Here is a 21,251-nt window from a genome sequence, read left to right as displayed (position 1 = left end):
AAAGTCACACCTGGAATCCCAGTATTTTGGCAGGCCAAGGCAGGAGGGTCACTTGAGGTCAGGGGTTGAGAACAGCCTGGGCAATAAAGATGGACTCTGTCTCTACAAAAAAATACAAATATTAGCTAGGCCTGGTGGCATGCGCCTATAGTCTCTGCCACTTGGAAGCACTGCTTGAGCCCAGGAGGTTGAGACTGCAGTGAGCTATGATTTTGCCACTGCATTCCAGCCTGGGCAACAGAGCAAGACTGTATCTCCAAAAAAAAAAAATAAAAAAAAAGTTAAAAAAAAAAATTTATTTTCTCACTGTGTCATCCAGGCTGGAGTGTAACAACGTGATCTTGGTTTACTTTAGCCTTGACCTCCGGGGCTCAGGAGATCCTCCTGCCTCAACCTCCTGTGTAGCTGGGAACACAGGTGTGCACTAGCAAGCACAGCCGGCTAATTTTTTCATTTTCTGTAGTGATGGAATCTCATTTTGTTCCCAGGCTAGTCTTAAACTCTGGCCTCAAGTGATCCTTCTCCCTCGGCCTCCCAAAGTACTGGGATTACAGGTATGAACCACCATGCCTGGCCCAAGGTAAATATTCTATAACCAATATAAGGAAAACACAGGCAAGTGATTCTAGCTAGCTTTCTTTTTTTTGAGACAGAGTTTCATTCTTATTGCTCAGGCTGGAGTGCAACGGTGTGGTCTCGTCTCTCTGCAACCCTCCACTTCTCAGGTTCAAGTGACTTTTGCCCCAGCCTCCCAAGTAGCTGGGATTACAGGTGCCCACCACCATGTCCGGCTAATTTTTTTTTGTATTTTTAGTGGAGACAGGGTTTCACCATGTTGGCCAGGCTGGTCTTGAACTCCTGGCTTCAAGTGATCCACCCGTCTCAGCCTCCCAAAGTGCTGGGATTACAGGCATGAGCCACTGCATCCAACCTAGCTAGCTTTTATACTGAGTCTAGTGTGCTCATAAATTCATTATTCTAACAAAGACTTATCAAGTACTAAGCCTAATGCTGAGATCATATCTTACACGTCATCAGTAATAACATACTGCAAATTTTCCCTTAGGAATTAGAGCTCAGAGAATTAAGTCACCTTCATCCATCACAGTTTCAGAATAGCTGAAGTTGATTTCCAAAGAAGAGCTAGGAATGACAGCATGAATAAATATATATGATGCTATGCTACCAAAAAAAACAATTAAATTTTATATTGTAGATCAGGTAACTTATATAGCACTATTCGGCTGAAGGCACCAGTTACTGCACTTGATCCCAACACTACTTAGGAGAACTAATTAAAACAAAACAAAACCAGTTCACTATAACTAAGAAGTCTGAATTGGGCTGGGTGCAGTGGCTCACGCCTGTAATCCCAACACTTTGGGAGGCTGAGCTGGCTGGACTGCTTGAGCCTAGAAGTTCAAGACCAGCCTAAGAAAAATGGCAAAACCCCATCTCTACTGAAAAATACAAAAATTAGCTGGATACTGTGGTGTGCACCTGTGGTCCCAGCTAATTGGGGGCTAAGGCAGGAGGACTGTTTAAGCCTAGGAGGTTGAGGTTACAGTGAGCTGTGACTGCACCACTGCACTCTCCAGCCTGGGTGATAGAGCATGACACAGTCAAAAAAAAAAAAGAAAAAGTCTGAAATCTACCCACCTCACAGGAATTTTGGAAGGATCAAATGAGATAACAGTCCTGACGTTTTGCAAGAGAAATTGCCACAGGGACCATGAAAGGCCAGGTTCCTTCTCTCATCAGATGCAGTCTAGAATAGGTAGCTTTAGGAATAACAAAAAAGAGTGTGACACTCCCAGGTCCCTCTTCAATTTTATAACTATAAGATCTAGATAAGGTCTAGCTGATTCTATAGTCAAATTTTATTTGTTCAACAAGCATCCAACAAATACTCAATTATGTTCTAAGTACTATATGGCTTTTTATGGTTAAAAGAGAAAAGTTTATGCAGACACTTACAGTTGACAGAGAACTTTAGATTATCAAATTTGATCTTTCCAATGTCCCTGTGAGGTAAGTAGCCCCATTTTACAAATAAGAATGTAGAGGTAAATTTCATCTTATGGATGAGAAAATGAGGCTAGGAGGGTTAAATGATTTGCCTTCAGTTAATGGTTCCCAGACCTGATGGTGTATTAAAATTCCTTAGAGATTCTTAAGCCCCATTCCCAGAGACTTTGATTCCATGTACAAAGGGATGGCCCCAAAATCTGAATTTCTGATTTCCTCCTCTATAGGAGGAATAATAATTTTAACAACTTTACAGAATGGTTCTGAAGTTTACTCAGTAAGTTATGTGTAAGCCAGGTGTGGTGACACACATCTGTAATCCCAGAGATTCAGGAAGCAGAGTTAGGAGGATTGTTCAAGGCCAGGAGTTCAAGACCTGCCTATAATCCCAGCACTCTGGGAGGCCAGAGTGGGAGGATCACTTGCAGTTAGGAGTTTAAGACCAGCCTGGACAACACAGTGAAATCCCCTTCTCTACCCCTCCCCCTCAAAAATTAACCAGGTGTGGTGGTGTGCACCTGTAGTTCTAGCTACTCAAGAGGCTGAGGTGGGAGGACTCCTTGAGCCCAGGAGTTTGAGGTGGCAGTGAGCCATGACTGCACCAGTGCACTCCAGCCTGGGTGACAGGGCAAGACTCTTAACTCTTAAGAAAAAAAAAAAAAGATACATGGAATGTATGCAGTCTTAAGTGGCCATGTATTTGACTAAGCTCTGGCTGAGTTGCATAGTTCATTTATGTTAGTCAGGATTACACACAGTTCTTCTCATCCTAAATCTCCTTCTATTACATTAATCTTCATGCTGCTGATAGTAAAGTACCATCATCATAGTTATTATATTGTAAAGACTGCTGCTAGAGACTTCATTCGTATGTAAATGATCCAAACCAGACATAGAAAATGTCATTTAGGGCAGGTGCGAGGACTCATGCCTGTAATCCCAGCACTTAGGGAGGCAGAGGTGGGAGGAACATTTGAGGTCAGGAGTTTGAGATCAGCCCGGCCAACATGGTGAAACCCTGCCTCTACTAAAAATACAAAAATTAGCTGGGCATGGTGGCGTGTGTCTGTAGTCCTAGCTACTTTGGAGGCTGAGGAAGGAAAATTGCTTGAATGCAGGAGGCAGAGGTTGCAGTGAGCCAAGATTGTGCCACAGCACTCCAGCCTGGCAACAGAGCAAGACTCTGTCTCAAAAACAAAAAACAAAAATTAGCTAGATGTGGTGGTGTGCATGTATAATCCCAGTGAGGTTTGAAACAAGGAGGCGGAGGTTGCAGTGAGCTGAGATTGAGCCACTGTTCTCCAGTCTGGGTGACAGAGTGAGACTATCTCAAAAAAGAAGCAAACAAACAAAAAAACTCAATTTAATTCAGGCCTGCCATATGCTAACAAGTTTTTGGAGTATAATTTTCTCATCTATAAAATGAAGAAAAGGTCAAAAGATGGAATTTGTGAGAACTGCCCAATAAAAGTGTCTATAGCACTTGGCAACTCAAAACAGTCAAATAAATTTACCCATCATCCACTACACTGTTGCCTTTACAATCTAAAAACTAAACTAAAGGGGAAAAAATCTAATTAACCAATTTCATGTTTACCTGAAATAATCGTGCAATGGAGAGTAGCATTAACCCAAATAAAAAGCCATTGTACTGAAAATGAATATCTGGACCTAGGTCAAGGAAAGACAACAGAGGACACTCAATTCGTAATGAACTATACCAGCTGACTGAGTCTAGAAATTCCAAATGCTTTCTTAATAGCAAAATTAAAGACAAAAAAATACTACTAATGTGGACTGCTCATAAATATTTTCTATAAAGAGTCAAATCTTTTTTAAAATATATTTTTTTATTTTTGCTCATCTCTGTATCATTCCAATTTTAGTATATGTGCTCTGGAAGCAAGCACGATAGTCAAATCTTTAATTGAAACTTATGTTTGATAGGGCTTGGTGGCTTATGCCTATAATCCCAGCACTTTGGGAGGCTGACATGGGTAGATCACTTGAGACCAGGAGTTCAAGACCAGTCTGGCTAACATGGCAAACCCCTGTCTCTACCAAAAATACAAAAATTAGCCAGGTGTGGTGGCACACACCTGTAGTCCCAGCTACTTGGGAGGCTGAGGCATGAGAAGTGCTTGAACTCAGGAGGTGGACATTGTAGTGAGCAGGAATTGTGCCACTGAACTCCAGACTGGGTAACAGAGCAAGACTGTCTCAAAAAAAAGAAAAGAAAATAGATTATATTTAATGACATCTTTGACCAGATGATATAAAATATATATTTTTTAATTTAAAAAGGACTTTATGTTTAAGAAGAAAAACAAAACTGTCCCATATTTTTTCTATAAGGCCCAACAGCTAAGGGGCAAGAAGCATTTTATTTGTTTTTTAGAATTAGGGATGAGAAAGGAAGGGACCTAACAGCTACCCAAAGCCACCAGCATGTGGCATTTCATTGTTTATAAGACATATACAATCTTATGTATTAAGCCTCACAATGAACCTGTGAGGTATTTAGAATTATACTCTTTAGAGATACTTTAGAGATTAAGAAATTAAGCCTCGGCCGGGCGCGGTGGCTCAAGCCTGTAATCCCAGCACTTTGGGAGGCCGAGGCGGGTGGATCACAAGGTCAAGAGATCGAGACCATCCTGGTCAACGTGGTGAAACCCTGTCTCTACTAGAAATACAAAAAATTAGCTGGGCATGGTGGTGCGTGCCTGTAATCCCAGCTACTCAGGAGGCTGAGGCAGGAGAACTGCCTGAACCCAGGAGGCGGAGGTTGCGGTGAGCCAAGATCGCGCCATTGCACTCCAGCCTGGGTAACAAGAGTGAAACTCCGTCTCAAAAAAAAAAAAGAAATTAAGCCTCAGAGACATTCATCTACTCACAGTCCTAAATCTGCTAATGGCAACTAAGATTTGAGTCCAGGTTACATTGAAACCAGACTCTGGGTGGTTTCCTCCACAGCAGGCTACCTCTATGAAAACTGCAAACTATTAGCTTCCATTACTAGGATTTTAATTACATTCAAAAGCCTTGAATTTAGGAACTTTGTGTGTTAATATGTGGTGATCCAAGATGGTAGAAAACCACAAATGCCCGATTGTTCCCATATGCACATTCTGATATGCCTTTTCCAATGAAAGGTATTTGGAATAATGTGTTATAAAACTATTTAATATATATGTATCAGATTAATTTAAAAATAGTTCAGGATATCAGTATGTTACTTAATTGGTGGTTTAGCTGGTTCTCACATAACCCACTAATTTTTCAGAAACAAAATACTCTAACATCAGAGACCAGTAAAGTTGGGCAGAGACCACAGTTATATAAGCCTACTAACCCACCCCACACCCATTTTCAGAAGCAGCTCACATCTCACAATCATTATTATAGAAAACATTAATCTTATATTAGTATGTATCAGAATAAGTAAGGAAACAGTACAAAGAGTATCAAGGATACGATCCACAATTAATAACCCGAAGTTCCACAGAAGTAATACCGATAGAATAAATTTTGGCTTCTCTGTAAGTTCTTTACCCACTTCTTTCCCACCAATGCATTTACAGCACCTACAATGAAACATTAGGAAAGAAACAGAAACAACTTTGATATTCATTAGAACATCACTTCTGCAGAGTAAACTATGATACATTAGTCACTCCTGACAAACTACACGCCATTCTTTTTTTGTTCCCCAATTTTTCTATTTCTTTTTTTAGAAGAGATGGGGTGTTACTATGTTGCCCAGGCTGATCTCTAACTCCTGGGCTAAAGCAATCCTCCTGATCCTGGCATCCCAAAGTCCATGCCATTCTTGATTTCTTAAGAAGGTCATAGCAAGCTCAGCAGGGTGGCAGGTGCCTAGCTACTCAGGAGGCTGAATTGAGAGGACCACTAGAGCCTGGGATTCTGAGGCCAGCCTGGGTGACCTTGTCACTAAAGAAAAAAAAAGTGGGCCGGGCACGGTGGCTCAAGCCTGTAATCCCAGCACTTTGGGAGGCCAAGGCGGGTGGATCACGAGGTCGAGAGATCGAGACCATCCTGGTCAACATGGTGAAACCCCGTCTCTACTAAAAATACAAAAAATTAGCTAGGCATGGTGGCGTGTGCCTGTAATCTCAGCTACTCGGGAGGCTGAGGCAGAAGAATTGCCTGAACCCAGGAGGCGAAGATTGAGGTGAGCCAAGATTGCGCCATTGCACTCCAGCCTGGGTAACAAGAGCGAAACTCTGTCTCAAAAAATAAATAAATAAATAAATAAATAAATAAATATATATATATTAGCTGGGTGTGGTGGTGCGTCTGTAGTCCCAGCTACTCGGGAGGCTGAGGCAGGAGGATTGCTTGAACCTGGGAGGCAGAGGTTACAGTGAGCCAACATTGCGCTACTGTACTCCAGCCTGGAGCCTGGTGACAGAGTGAGACTCTGTCTCAAAAAAAAAAAAAAAATAGTGATTAGTACAGGTAGGGGAGTATCAATCATTTTTACTTTGAGTGTGTATGTACTTTTCCAAAGTTTTTACAATGGGGATGTATTATTCTATAAAAAGATATTTAAAATGTGTTACATTTGAATATTGGCAAATTCTAACAACAAATCTAAAACAAATAATAGAGGCAGTTAGACGGGGACTAGCAAAAGTAACCTCCTTTTCCCCCGTGGAGCCTCAGTTCCCTCATGAATAGAAGCAGTAAACTTACAGGGTCACTGAGAAAATTAAGCAAGTTAATAATCTGTACATAGCGCTTGGTTCTGGGAACTGGCACGTAGAGTAGATTTCAATTTTTCTTTTTTTTTTTTTTTTTTGAGACGGAGTTTCGCTCTTGTTACCCAGGCTGGAGTGCAATGGGGCGATCTCGGCTCACTGCAACCTCCACCTCCTGGGTTCAGGCAATTCTCCTGCCTCAGCCTCCTGAGTAGCTGGGATTACAGGCACACGCCACCATGCCCAGCTAATTTTTTTGTATTTTTAGTAGAGATGGGGTTTCACCATGTTGACCAGGATGGTCTCGATCTCTCGACCTCGTGATCCACCCGCCTCAGCCTCCCAAAGTGCTGGGATTACAGGCTGAGCCACCGCGCCCGGCCTTTCAATTTTTCTTTATCGTTTTTTTTTTTTTTTGAGACAGGGTCTCCGTCTGATGCTTAGGATGGAGTACACTGGCGTAATCACAGCTCACTACAGCCTTGACCTCCCAGGTTCAAGAGATCCTCTGCCTCAGCCTCCCAAGTAGCTGAGACCACAGTCGCCAGCAACCACACCAGCTAATTTTTGTATTTTTAGTAGAGACAGGGTTTCACCCTGTACCCAGGCTGGTCTCAAACTCCTGAGCTCAAGTGATGCGCCAGCTTTGGCTTCCCAAAGTGCTGGGATTACAGGCATGAGCCACGATGCCTGGCTTTTCAACAATCTTTTTAACTGTTCCCTCTACTTTGCAGATGGAAGTGAATTCTATTTCCTCTCCCCTTCTGCTTGTACACACTTGCCCTGGAAGCTTGAATTCAAACATTTTGAGTTAAAAAGAGTATAATAAAAATTACCTTCCCTTTCAACTCTTGCCAGCTCATAAACAGATTGAAAGGAATGGTTTCAAACAGGAGTTATTCAGTGAAAATAGGCAAGGGTTAAGACATTCCCAAGGGACTCTTTACTAACTAGTGAGGCAAGGGTTCAGTATAAAGGGCCTCGCAAACAGAAATGATCCATTTATGACAAGGGTCACTGAATGAACACCAGTTTCTGCTCTGTCACAATTGTGCCAACAAGCTTAAGAATTAGGAAAGAATGAGCCTCGGCATGGTGGCTTACGCCTGTAATCCTGGCACTTCGGGGGGCCCAATTGGGTGGATCATGAGGTCAGAAGTCCAACATGGTGAAACCCTGTCTCTACTAAAAATACAAAAATTAGCCAGGCATGGTGGTGTGCACCTGTAATCCCAGCTACTCGGGAGGCTGAGGCAGGAGAACTGCTTCAACCCAGGAGGCAGAGGTTGCAGTGAGCTGAGATTGCGCCACAGCACTCCAGCCTAGGTGACAGAGCAAGATTCCATCTTAGAAAAAAAAAAAAAATTTAGGAAAGAATGGAAACTGACATTAACTGAAACTTAGTACTTGGAAGTCACTGTGCAAAACATTCTATTTATGTGTATTCAAAACTTAAAATTAACATATAAGTAAAAGTTGTAAAACATAAAAATATAAAATATAAACATAACTTAAAATAACAAACAGTCCTCATAAAGGAAGGCATACAGAAACAACTAAAAGCACTCAGTGAGATTTCCTCAGTTTACTAGAAGGTAAACTCCGTAAAAGCAGACTTTGGTGGTTAGCACAATGTATACATGTATTGTGTGCATCCCCCAAAAGAGGGTAGGTGACAGAAGCCTCTGGGGGCCTGCTGCAAGGAAGCAAAGAAAAACATATGGAACTATTCTGGGTGGGAGAAGTGGCCCTAGAACTATACTTGGGACTAGAGAAAAACCCTGTCTAGAGAATAGATTTTTCACAATATTCATGATCTCTTGTTCCACCTCTGCCTTGTACCTCCACTTTATCCCCATTTCTTCCACAAGATTCAGCTAGAGTGCTTTAAATGTGTAATTTAAAAGCACAATATAATTTTTCATTGTTCTGGCATTTGCTACCATATAAACTTTGTTTCTCCTAAATCAGGAGTAAGTTACTACTACTTAACACTATAGTATTTCTTCAATACCTTCCATACAAAATGACATGCTCCAGACTTACTCATGGACAGCATACACAAAGAGTGCATCTGTAAAGATGACGGAAAATCTCTGGAAAAGTAAGGTCCTTGAGCTGGAGTAATTCACATTATGGACATTCAGCATCTCTTGATCAAAATATTTGGCGACATGTGACAGTATATATTCAAACCATGCAAAAAAAGGGGGGTAATCCAGTGTCCACTCTGAAGTTGCCTGTGATGAAAACAGAAGACCAAACATATCCTAAATAACTGAATAAACAAAGATGGTACAAAGAGTTAAAATTCTTCATTCTCTCGTCTCTATTTTTATTTATTTTATTTTTGTGAGATGGAGTCTCCCTCTGTCACACAAGCTGGAGTGCAGTGGTGTGATCTTGGCTCATTGCAACCTCCGCCTCCCGGGTTTAAGCAATTCTCTGCCTCAGCCTTTGGAGTAGCTGGAATTACAGGCGCCTGCTACTATGTCTGGCTAATTTTTTTGTATTTTTCATAGAGATGGGGTTTTACCATCTTGGCCAAGCTGGTCTTGAACTCCTGACCTTGTGATCCACCCGCCTCGGCCTTCCAAAGTGCTGGGATCACAGGCGTCAGCCACTGTGCCCAGCCTTTTCTCTGGTTTTTAATACAGCACAACGAGGCTAGGCATGGTAGTTCGCACCTGTAATCCCAGCACTTTGGGAGGACGAAGCAGGGGTATCGCTTGAGCCCAGGAGTTCAGGACCAGTCTGGGCAACCTGACAAAACCCTGTCTAGAGAACAGATTTTTATTTAAATAAGAAAAATAGATTTTTTTTTTTAAATAAGAAAAAGAAAATCACAGTGAAATGCAGTTGTACTTAAAATGTGCCCTAAATTAATAGAACAATTCCTACGTAAGACTCAATAGAAGACTAAAACCTGTCTTCTAAGTTATTTAACATGGTCTTAAGTTTCCTTAAATACAGTCAACTATACTTAAAGAAAAATAATTTGAAACCTGGAGATAATAAACTTGGTTATGACATGGTTCTCTACTCATCTAAATAATAAATAATTCACTAACTTAGGTTCGAATTCTGAGACTCAATTTCCCTATTTGTAAAAGGAGGTATTATGAAGATTAAATGAGATAATATGTATGAAATATATTTACAAACAACAAAATGGTACATAAATGCTATTTGTCTTTTTTTTCACTAAGTTATATGATCCTGGAGAATAGATACTACCCTTTGTCATCCTGTATCCTCAGCATTTAATAAGTGCCTGACATACTGTTTGGGATTAAATAATCATTAGTTAAATGAACAGTTGCTAATAAGTAAATGAAAACAGAAATCATATGAAAATATACAAAGTTTAGAAGAGTGTATTTTATTAGACTTCTCTAAGTCTCAGTTTTTGTACCTGTATAACAGGGATAGTAGTGTCTACCTCATGAGTTAAGATATTCCATTTTATATTTAAATATAAAATACTATATATATGGTATTGAAACTCATAGAAAACTCACAAAAAATTTGCCTAAAAAAAACCTCCCAGCCAGGGGTGGTGGCTCATGCCTATAATCTCAGCACTTTGGGAGGCTGAGGCAGGCAGATAGATCACTTGAGGTCAGGAGTTCAAGACCAGCCCGGCCAACATGGTAAAACCTTGTCTCTACTAAAAATACAAAAATTAGCCAGACGTGGCAGTGCCAGCCTGCAATCCCAACTAATCAGGAGGCAGAGGCAGAAGAATCGCTTGAACCCAGGAGGCTGGAGGTCACGCCACAGCACTCCAGCCTGGGCAACAGAGCAAGACTCAGTCTCAAAAAATAAAAATTTTAAAAACCCAAAAAACAAAACTCCCTGGGCCAGGCATGGTAGCTTACACCTGTAATCCAAGCACTTTGGAAGGCTGAGGCAGGGGGATCAGCTGAGGTCAGGTGTTCGAAACCAGCCTGACCAATATGGTAAAACCCCATCTCCACTAAAAAAAAAAAAAAAAAAAAAATAGCTGAGCATAGCGGTGGGCACCCATAATCCCAGCTACTCAGGAGGCTAAGGCAGGAGAATCACTTGAACCCAGGAGGCAGAGGTTGTAGTAGCCGAGACTGTGCCATTGCACTCCAGCCTGGGTGACAGAGAGAGACTCTGTCTCAAAAAAAGAAAAAGAAAAAGAAAAAGAAAAAGAAAACCAATTCCCTGTCAGCACAGCACTGCTTTTGATGAAGAAATTTTTGAGGTGATGTCTGTTTTTCATAAAGTATTACACGCAGTTTAGTAATTCATACCAGAAATAAAAATACAGGCCAGGTGCAGTAGCTCACGCCTATAATCCCAGCACTTTGAGAGGCCAAAGTGGGTGGATCACCTGAGGTCAAGAGCTCTGAGACCAGCCTGGCCAACATGGTGAAACCCACTCTCTACTAAAAATACAAAAATTAGCCAGGGCGTGGTGGTAGGTGCCTGTAATCCCAGCTACTCGGGATGCTGAGGCAGAAGAATCGCTTGAACCTGGAAGGCGGAGGTTGCCGTGAGCTGAGATCGCACCACTGCACGCCAGCCTGGGCGACAGTAAGACTCTATCTCAAAAAAAAAGAAAAAGAAATAAAAATATAGATGTAGTTTTTATAAGCACTATAGAGAATGGTCTGTATATTTAACCTGACGTCTATACATCACATTGATTATTCCTTGCCTCATAAAATTACGTTAGGATCAGACAGGATCTTAGAAATAATTCACTCCAAATCCTCATGTGCCAGATGAGACACTAAGGCCCAGAGACATGAAGTATCTTTTCTCTATGTAACTAGACAGTAGCAGAACCAGGCCTAAGAATCCAATTCTTTCTTTTTCCCAGTCCACTGTTCTTTCAAAAAATGTGGTATATACTAAAACTCCCAATTTATAGACTGGGAAACTCACTTTGAAGTATGGGGATTCCCTAGTAGTACAAGAGGACAGAACTGAGACGAGAATACAATTTTTATAAAGATTAATTAGACCTATGATTGCACAGAAAACATGTTTAATATCAATAATATTTACCTAGTTTATATATGAATATTTTTAAAAAAACCCAAAAAGGTAAAAATTAACACTTACCTCATAATACCACTGTGATATTGGCAAACTGTGAGTAATAGCAAGCCAGTTTCGGTGTACTTCAAAATCTGTAGAATGGCTACTCAAAACAATTAGATGAACAAAATGAGATTTTGCAATATTTATCAATTTCTAATTCCCACAGTTATGTTTTTAAATGGACTGATATTCCCTAAGCAGTCACAACTCACTGTCCTATAGAGATATAGACAGACATATGTAATAGAGATATATATAATAGACATGTATAATAGAGCTATAAATAAACATATAATCCTATAAGGCCTCACTTATCTAGAGGTCAGATCTTATTCTGGAAAGTTGTTGAGCAATCTACAAGTCAGTGAAAAGGGTATCAGAACTATCTGGAGAGCTGACAAGAAGCCCAGACTTTTTTTTTTTTTTTTTTTTTTTTTGAGACAGAGTCTCATTCTGTCGTCCAGGCTGGAGTATAGTGAACCTGTCTTGGCTCACTACAACCGCCATCTCCTGGGTTCAAGTGAGTCTCCTGCCTCAGCCTCCCAAGTAGCTGAGTCTTACAGGTATGTGCCACCAATCCTAATTTTTATATTTTTAGTACAGATGGGTCTTGCCATGTTGGACAGGCTAGTCTCAAACTCCTGACCTCAGGTGATCCGCCTGCCTCAGCCTCCCAAAATCTGGGATTACAGGCATAAGCCACCGTACCCATTCTAACCCAGACTTTTTCTTACAGGTAGCCCTCAGGCCTTTACTCAGAAGTGACTTCCTCTCGCTCACAAACAATTCTAATGAAATTCGTTACCTGAAAAAGTCCTCACACATCATGACGTGAGGATGAGTAGGAGTTTATCATACAGAGAAGGTGAGGAAAAGATCCTTGCCTTGCCCTTCCCATGTCTCCAAATTCTCCCTCCCCCGTCACTATATATAAATATTATATAAGGATTACCCATCTTTAACAAAAATTTTTTCGTTTGTCCACCGCTGTACCTCCCACATTTAGAAGAGCACCTGACACATGGATAGGCTCAATATTTTTGCTGAATACCTACGCACCAAAGTCAACAATGAGTTCCACAGCAAAGCCCAGTTTACACCTTCCAATGTTTTATACAACCTTTCCACAATGATGACTTTCTCCTACCTCCAGCCAACCCCTTCTGTCTCAGTCATGGCTTTCCCTTCCTATATTCATCAGGGACATATTGCTATTCCCTTACATTCAGTTCTTTGTCCTCTTTTTATGCAACTTATTCTACACTGGACAATCTTATGCACACTTTCTGGTTCCATTATCGATTGTATGATGATGACTCTCAAATTTTTTCTTTTTTTGAGACAGTCTCACTGTTGCCAGGTTGGAGTGCAGTGGCACAATTTCGGCTCACTGCAACCTTCGCCTCCCCAGTTTCAGCGATTCCCTGCATCAGCCTCCCAAGTAGCTGGGACTGTTGGTGCGTGCCACCACACCTGGCTAATTTTTTAAATTTTATTTTATTAGATAATGGGGTTTCATCATGTCAGCCAGGATGCTCTCGATTTCCTGACCTTGTGATCCGCCTGCCTCAGCCTCCCAAAGTGCTGGGATCACAGGCGTGAGATACTGTGCCCAGCCGACTCCCAAGTTTCAATATTGCAACACTGGCTTCTTTCCTAAGTTGTAGACAGACTCCTCCAATTTCCTGTTTACAATCTCACTTGAATTTCCTACAGATTTTTCAAAACCTCCACTCAAAACTGAATTGATGACCCATCAATCCCAAGTCTAAGTATGTATACCCAACAGAAATGCATAGTATGTTCACTAAAAGGCACATACTTTAAGAATGTGCAAAGTAAAACCATTAGCAACAGGCAAAAGTGGAGATAATTCAAATGTCCCTGAAGAGCAGAATGGCTAAATACTGGTGATTTCACACAATGGAATACTGTAGGGCAGCAGTTCTTAAAGTGTGATTCAGGGACTGGCAGGGAGACCCTTTCAGAGAGTTTGAAATATGTACTATTTTCATAATAATATTCAGATGTAATTTGTCCTACTTTCACTCATTCTCTTGCAAATATACAGTGAGGTTCCAGAGGCTACATAATGTCATATCATCACTGATGGTCAGTGAAATTTGTGCTTGTATATTCTTGTGCTTGAACAATTTGTTTTAATTTCTAAAATGGTAATTATTATACAGCCTACATAAACATATAGCTCTTTGTGACCCTCATTTTTAAGAAGTGATTCTGACACAAAAATATGAGGACCATTGCTATTAGTGGTAAGAATGAAAAAATTATAATTATGCAACAACACACAAACTTAATGTTGAGTGAAAGCCAGACCCAAGAGAATATGCTGTATAACTACATTTATGTAGTTTATAGAAATTTATATAAAATTATAAATTTATATAAAATTAAAAAACAAAAACAAAACCCAAACAAAAATTCAAAAACAGGCCAAATTTAACTTATGCAGTTAAAAGTCAGAACATCAGAGGCCAGGCATGATGGCTCACGCCTGTAATCCCTTGGGAAGCCAACACAGGTGGATCACTTGAGCTCAGGAGTTGGAAACCAGCCTGGGTAACATAGTGAGGCTCCGTCTTTACAAAAAATTTAAAAATTTGCTAGGCATGGCAGCATGTACCTATAGTCCTAGCTACTCAAGAGGCTGAGGTAGGAGGAATGCATGAGCCCAAGAGGCTAAGGCTGCAGTGAGCAAAGACTGCACCAATGCACTCCAGGCTGGGCAACAAAGCAAGATCCTGTCACAAAAAAAAAAAAAAAAAAAAAAAAAAAAAATGGTGAGAATATCGATACACTTGGTGGGATGGGGTTGTGGGGAGCGGCTGGAAGGACACATGAGGAATATTTGCTTACTGATCTATATGCTATTTACAGATGTATTCACTTTGCAAAAATTCAGTGAGCTGTACACTTATGATTTGCACTTCTGACATTTTATACTGGATTTTGTATGGAATTCTAGGTTGAAATTTACTTCCACTGAATTTTGGAAGCTTATTCCAATGGTTTTTACTATAAAATGTTGATGTTGATAAGTCTTTTTCCTTTACGGTTTTCCCTTCATCTCTGGAAGTTTCCTGTTTCTCCCTTTTATCCATATCAGTCTGAAATGTCTTGTAATTAATGTCTTTGTGAGGGTCTTTTTCTCTTTTTTGAGACAAATCTCACTCCATTGCCAGGCTGGAGTGCAGTGGCGCAGTATCGGTTCACCGGAGTGCAGTGGCGCAATCTCGGCTCAAGCGATTCTCCTGCCTCAGCCTCCCATGTAGCTGGGACTACAGGCATGTGCCACCATGCCCAGCTAAATTTTGTATTTTTAGTAGAGATAGGGTTTCACCATGCTAGCCAGGATAGTCTCAATCTCTTGACCTTGTGATCTACCCACCTCAGTCTCCCAAAGTACTGGGATTACAGGCGTGAGCCACCACGCCTGTCCAAGGGTCTTTTTTCATTCATTATGCTGAGTATCTAGTGCCTTCAGCTCTGGGAAATTTTATTATTTGTTAATCTCCTCCCCTGTATTTTTTCCTGAAACTTTTTTAGTTGGATGCTAGACATCCTAGATTGAACTTACAATTCCTTTCTCTCATATTCTTGATTTACTCAATTTGTCCTGATTTTGGCAATAACATTATTTATGAACTACTGTTTCGCTGATAATTCCTGTTTCATAGTATCTGTGTTCTTGTTTTACAGATATTATCTTTTTTACTCTCTTTGGAGATAGCATTCAGAAAATCTGAGTGAGTTTGGGGACACTTTCTTTTCCTATACAGTTGTACTATATAGATTTTCTTCAGTCTCTTTTTTGGTTGCTTTAGTTATTTTGCTGTTTCCTATTCAAAACTGTTGAACACTTCATTTTGTGATGACCAGGTACAGAGATGACAGCCTCCAAAGTAGCTGGGATTACAGGCACTGGCCACCATACCCAGCTAATTTTTTTCCATTTTTAGTAGAAATGGAGTTTCACAATGCTGGCCAGGATGGTCTCGATTTTCTGACCTTGTGATCCGACAGCCTTGGCCTCCCACAGTGATGGAATTACAGGCATGCCAAAAACATTCTTTTTTAAGTATATGAAATGTTCCATAAATTTGCATGTTATCCTTATGTGTGGACCATACTAAGCTTCCTATATCATTCCAATTTTAGTGCAGGCATACCTTAGAGATGTTGTGGGTTTAGACCACCATAATGAAGTGAATATCGCAATAAAGCGAGTCACATTATTTGATTTCCCAGAGCATATAAAAGTGATGTTTACACTATGCTATAAAGTGTACAATATCATTATTTCTAAAAAGACAGTGTACACACCTTCATTTTAAAATACTTTATTGCTAAAACAAAGCTGATGATCTTCTGCACCTCTGGCAAGTCCTAATCTTTTTGCTGGCGGAGGGTTTTGCCTCTATTTTGATGGCTGTTGATTGATCAGGGTTATGGGTGCTGAAGACTGGAGTGACTGTGGCATTTTTTTTTTTTTTTTTTTGAGACAGAGTTTCCCTCTGTCTCCCAGACTGGAGTGAAGTGGTGCAATCTCAGCTTGCTGCAACCTCTGCCTCCCAGGTTCAAGCGATTCTCCTGCCTCAGCCTCCCAAGTAGCTGGGACTAGAGGTGCGTGCCCCCATATCCAGCTAATTTTTTGTATTTTTAGTAGAGATGGGGTTTCACCATGTTATCAGGATGGTCTTGATTTCCTGACCTCATGATTAGCCAGCCCCGGCCTCCCAAAGTGGTGGGATTACAGGCGTGAGCTACCACGCCTGGCGTAAATTTTTTTTTTTTTTTTTTCTTTTTGAGATGTAGTCTCACTCTTGCTGCCCAGGCTAGAGTGCAATGGCACAACCTGGGCTCACTGCAACCTCTGCTTCCCAGGTTCAGGTGATTCTCCTGCCTCAGCCTCCCGAGTAGCTGGGATTACAGGTACCCGCCATCATGCACAGCTAATTTTTTTTGTATTTTTAGTAGAGACGGGGTTTCACCATGTTAACCAGGCTGGTCTTGAACTCCTGACCTCAGGTGATCCACCATACTCAGCCTCCCAAAATGCTGGGATTACAGGCATGAGCCACCACACCTGGCCAGACTGTGGCAATTTCTTAAAATAAAACAACAATGAAGCTTGCCACATTCATGGGCTCTTCCTTTCACCAAAGATTTCTCTAGCATGCAATCCTGTTTGATAGCAGTTAAACTACAGTAAAACTTCTTTCAAAACTGGAGTCAATCCTTCTTCTCAAACCCTGTCACTGCTTATTAACTAAGTTTATATAATATTCTAAATCCTTTGTTGTCATTTCAACAATATTCACAGCATCTTCATTAGTAGAGTCCATCTCAAAAGAAACCACTTTCTTTGCTCATTCATAAGAAGCAAATTCTGATCCACTCAAGTTTTATCATGAGGTATCATGCAGCAATTCAATCACATTCTCAGGCTCCACTTCTAGTTCTCTTGCTATTTTCACATCTGCAGTTACTTCTTCCACTGAAGCCTGGAACCCCTCAAAGTCATACATTGGGAGCTGGAATCTAATTCTTCCAAACTCTTGTTAATGTTGATATCTTGACCTCCTCCCATGAATCATGAATGTTCTTAATGGCATCTACAACAGTGCATCCTTTCCCGGAGGTTTTCAATTTACTTTGCCCAGACCCATCAGAGGAATCACTATCTATGGCACATAGAGCTTTATGAAATGTATTTCTTAAATAACAAGACTTAAAAGTCAAAACTGATTGGGCATGGTGGCTAATGCCTATAATCCCGGCACTTTGGGAGGCCAATGCAGGCAGATCACTTGAGCACAAGAGTTTGAGACCAGCCTAGGCAACGTAGCAAAAAACCATCTCTACTAAAAATACAAAAATTAGCAGGGTATGGTGACACACACCTGAAGTCCCAGCTACTTGGTTGCTTCAGTCCAAAAGGTGGAGCTGAGATAACGCCACTGCACTCCAGCCTGAGTGGCAGAGTGACACCCTGTTTCAAAAAAAAAAAAAAAAAAAAAAAAAATCAACTACTCAACTGGCTGCAGAATAGATATTATGTCAGCAGGCATTCATAGAGTTGCTCAATGCAGAGCTACCTCTGCACTGAGCCTTCAATTTGTAAAAAAAATTAAATGCAGTGGCCGGGTGCGGTGGCTCACGCCTATAATCCCAGCACTTTGGGAGGCCAAGGCGGGTGGATCATGAGGTCAAGAGATCGAGACCATCCTGGTCAACATGGTGAAACCCCGTCTCTACTAAAAATACAAAAATTAGCTGGGCATGGTGGCGCGTGCCTGTAATCCCAGCTACTCAGGAGGCTGAGGCAGGAGAATTGCCTGAACCCAGGAGGCGGAGGTTGCGGTGAGCCGAGATCATGCCATTGCACTCCAGCCTGGGTAACAAGAATGAAACTCAGTCTCATGAAACAAACAAACAAACACAAAATTTAAATGCAGTATTTGTGAAGTGCAATAAAGCAAAATGCAAAAAACGAGGTATTCCTGTACATGTGCTGCCAAAGCGAGTGCTATACACATACTTTTTTTTTTTTGAGACGGAGTCTCGCTCTGTTGCCCAGGCTAAAGTACCATGGCACGATCTTGGCTCACTGCAACCTCTGCCTCCCAGGTTCAAGCGATTCTATTCTTCTGCCTTAGCCTTCTGAGTAGTTGGGACTACAGGCACATGCCACCATGCCTGGCTAAATCTTTGTATTTGTAGTAGAGATGGAGTTTCACTGTTTGTCAGGCTGGTCTTGAACTCCTAATCTCGTGATCTGCCCACCTTGGCCTCCCAAAGTGTTGGGATTACAGGAATAAGCCACTAAGCACGGCCTATATACATTCTTAATCTGGACCAAGAGCAGTATTACAAATAACAACTCTGGCCAGGCACGGTGGCTCATACGTGTAATGCCAACACTGGGAGGCCAAGGCAGGCTCAGATTAGGAGTTTGAGACCAGCTTGGCCATCATGGTGAAACCCCATCTCTACTAAAAATACAAAAATTAGCCGGCTGTGGTGGTGGTGCACACCTGTAATCCTAGCTATTCTGGAAGCTGAAGCAGGAGAATCCCTTGAACCCGGGTGGCAGAGATTGCAGTGAGATGAGACTGTGCCACTGCATTCCAGCCTGGGTGACAGAGTGGAATGAGACTGTCTCAAAAAATAATAACAAACAAACAAAATAAAATAACAACTCTGAGAATATATTTCTACCCTGAAATAACTAAAGCAAGAAATATCGCCTTATGCACAGTTAAATCATTTTACTTAATCTACATATCTACACAGTTAATCGTTTTACTTATTCTACATTCCAATTATATGATTACATATATACATCAGTATGGGCATACAATCTATACATATGACTCTCCCATACTCCACAAGAGATCACCAAGAGCCTAAATCAAAGAATATCAATAAAACAAACCCTTAACTAGGAAGTGGGAGGAAGTGAACGGAATGGAGAAAAAGGATGAGGAAGAAAAAGGGAAAAGAGGAAGGATGAGGGGAAGGCAGAAGCTAATAATAATAACTATTGAGCACCTACTGTATATACACCACCATTTGATGGTTGCTTCTTGGTTTCCACGCTTTCAGTCTTGGCCCTATATCCATTTTTTTACACAGCAGTGTAATTATGGTCTTCGTAACCTTGTGTCATCTGTCCCCTGTGTACCCAATCTTGTGCCACTCCTCTCTCTCAATGCTCTGCAGGGCCTTTGAATTTACTCTGTCGTATGTCTGAACTGCTTTTCACATGGCTTATTCTTTTCCATTTTTTGAATTTTAACTCAACACCTTCTAAAGGAGTAGCACCCAGACAGTTACCCTCTATTTCCTTTGTCACAATCTGAAGCTTTCCTGTTTGTCTAGCTCCGCTCACCAACACCATAGAGGGCAGAGACCAGTAAGTCTTGCTCACCACCCCATCTCCGGGAGTTAGAATGGCATCTGGCGCCCCAGACATCTGACAATACTTGCTGAATGGACTGAGCCTGGTGGCTCAAGCCTGTAATCCCAGCACTTTGGGAGGCCGAGGAGGGTGGATTACGAGGTCAGGAATTCGAGACCAGCCTGGCCAACATGGTGAAACCCCGTCTCTACTAAAAGTACAAAAATTAGCCTGACGCGGTGGCGGGTGCCTACAATCCCAGCTACTTGGGAGGTTGAGGCAGAAGAATCGCTTGAACTCGGGAGGCGGAGACTGCCAAGAGCCAAGATCGCGCCACTGCACTCTAGCCTGGGCAACAGGGCAAGACTGTCTCTTTCTCTCTCTATATATATATACTGGCATAGTGGCTGGTGGAGGCAGATGTTCTCAAATGCGTATTAAGGATGAGTGGCTCATAAAAGTTAAAGTGACTTGCTCCAAATCAGACAGCGCCAGGTCTGAAACTAGCCAGCTGGGACGAAGTCAAGTAACAACCGGCGAAATGGAAAGCTTAGCAAAGACGGGGTAGCGACAAACATAACCTAAAGTCCCCCTCCTCATACCCAGGGATATCCCCACCTTTCTCTCCCGCCCTGACAGACCACGGGGCCTCCCCGCCCAGCCCCTGGCCGTGCGAGTCCCTTACTAGGTGGGGATGAGAAGACATTTGAGGAGAGTCACCCCGAGAGCCAAAGCCGAAAACCAATTGCCAGTACGAGCCGCAATTGTGAGCGCCGCCATTGCTGCGGCAACGCACGCTCCCTACCAACTTGAGTCACATCCGGGATTTCGCGCATGCGTGGGAGATCTTCTGAGGCTGTGCCTGCGAGCTGCGCGCATGCGGCGAGTCGCGCAGCCAGTCAGAGGACTGCAGTCAGCTATTTAAACCTCTCGCCCGCCCTTCCTTTACGGCCGCTTCTCCGTGACTGGTGGGGCTTCACTACGCCTGCGCAGGCCTTTGCAGCCATTTTTTTAAAAGTCTTAACAGCTACTTCGTACTTGAGTTGGAAGAGTGTCTGGTTGTCTGCTCTGGGTCATCACTGTACCTAGTGCTGGGGATACCTAGGTGAGAAAAAAACCTCTTACGCTAGAGACGTTCGCGTACTAGTGGAGAATCCAGGATTGTTGCCCGAGAGTTACAGTAGATAAAAGTACCTGAGAATACTGCGGGAGCTCCCAACCTGTACCAACCATGTACGGGAGTATTAAATCCAGCTAGAGAATGACATGAGCAAAGACACAGAGGTGAAAAATAACTGCGTTTTTAGAACTCTGAGCGAGGCTCTTGGCTCCGCACCTGCCTGAGCGTAACCCATTCTGGAAGCAGGCTGGAGTCTAGTCCTAACGCTTAATGTACAAGTAATCTACAGTTCATGTTAAAATTCGGATTCTGATTCAGTAGGTCCAACAAACTCTCAGATTGTTTAAAGACTGAGTCACATGCAGTGGAATTAGGC

General features: G+C 41.9%; 1 protein-coding gene across 10 annotated transcripts in view; it reads right to left on the bottom strand.

Moving 5' to 3' along the window:
- ALG8 (ALG8 alpha-1,3-glucosyltransferase) overlaps window positions 1-20,616 on the bottom strand; it is a 37,090-nt gene extending 16,474 nt beyond the window's left edge. For 2 of the 10 annotated variants that reach the window (XM_039462297.2, XM_039462300.2), the window contains exons 1-5: window positions 20,441-20,605; window positions 11,853-11,931; window positions 8,799-8,992; window positions 5,506-5,615; window positions 3,626-3,693 (exon numbers count right to left, since the gene is read on the bottom strand). In XM_039462297.2, the coding sequence (XP_039318231.2) occupies window positions 3,626-3,693; window positions 5,506-5,615; window positions 8,799-8,992; window positions 11,853-11,931; window positions 20,441-20,535 (546 nt within the window). In that variant the 5' untranslated portion in view covers window positions 20,536-20,605. Of the gene's footprint in view, window positions 1-10; window positions 3,604-3,625; window positions 3,700-5,505; window positions 5,995-8,798; window positions 8,993-11,852; window positions 11,932-20,440 lie in introns of those variants that run through there. The other 8 variants (XM_074400404.1, XM_074400403.1, XM_074400405.1 and 5 more) reach the window with 8 other exon arrangements.
- Between the last annotated feature and the right edge of the window lie 635 nt (window positions 20,617-21,251).

This window comes from Saimiri boliviensis, chromosome 6 (genome assembly GCF_048565385.1).
Source record: "Saimiri boliviensis isolate mSaiBol1 chromosome 6, mSaiBol1.pri, whole genome shotgun sequence".
Taxonomy (NCBI): Eukaryota; Metazoa; Chordata; class Mammalia; order Primates; family Cebidae; genus Saimiri; species Saimiri boliviensis.
This window is presented reverse-complemented; position numbering and strand designations above follow the sequence as displayed.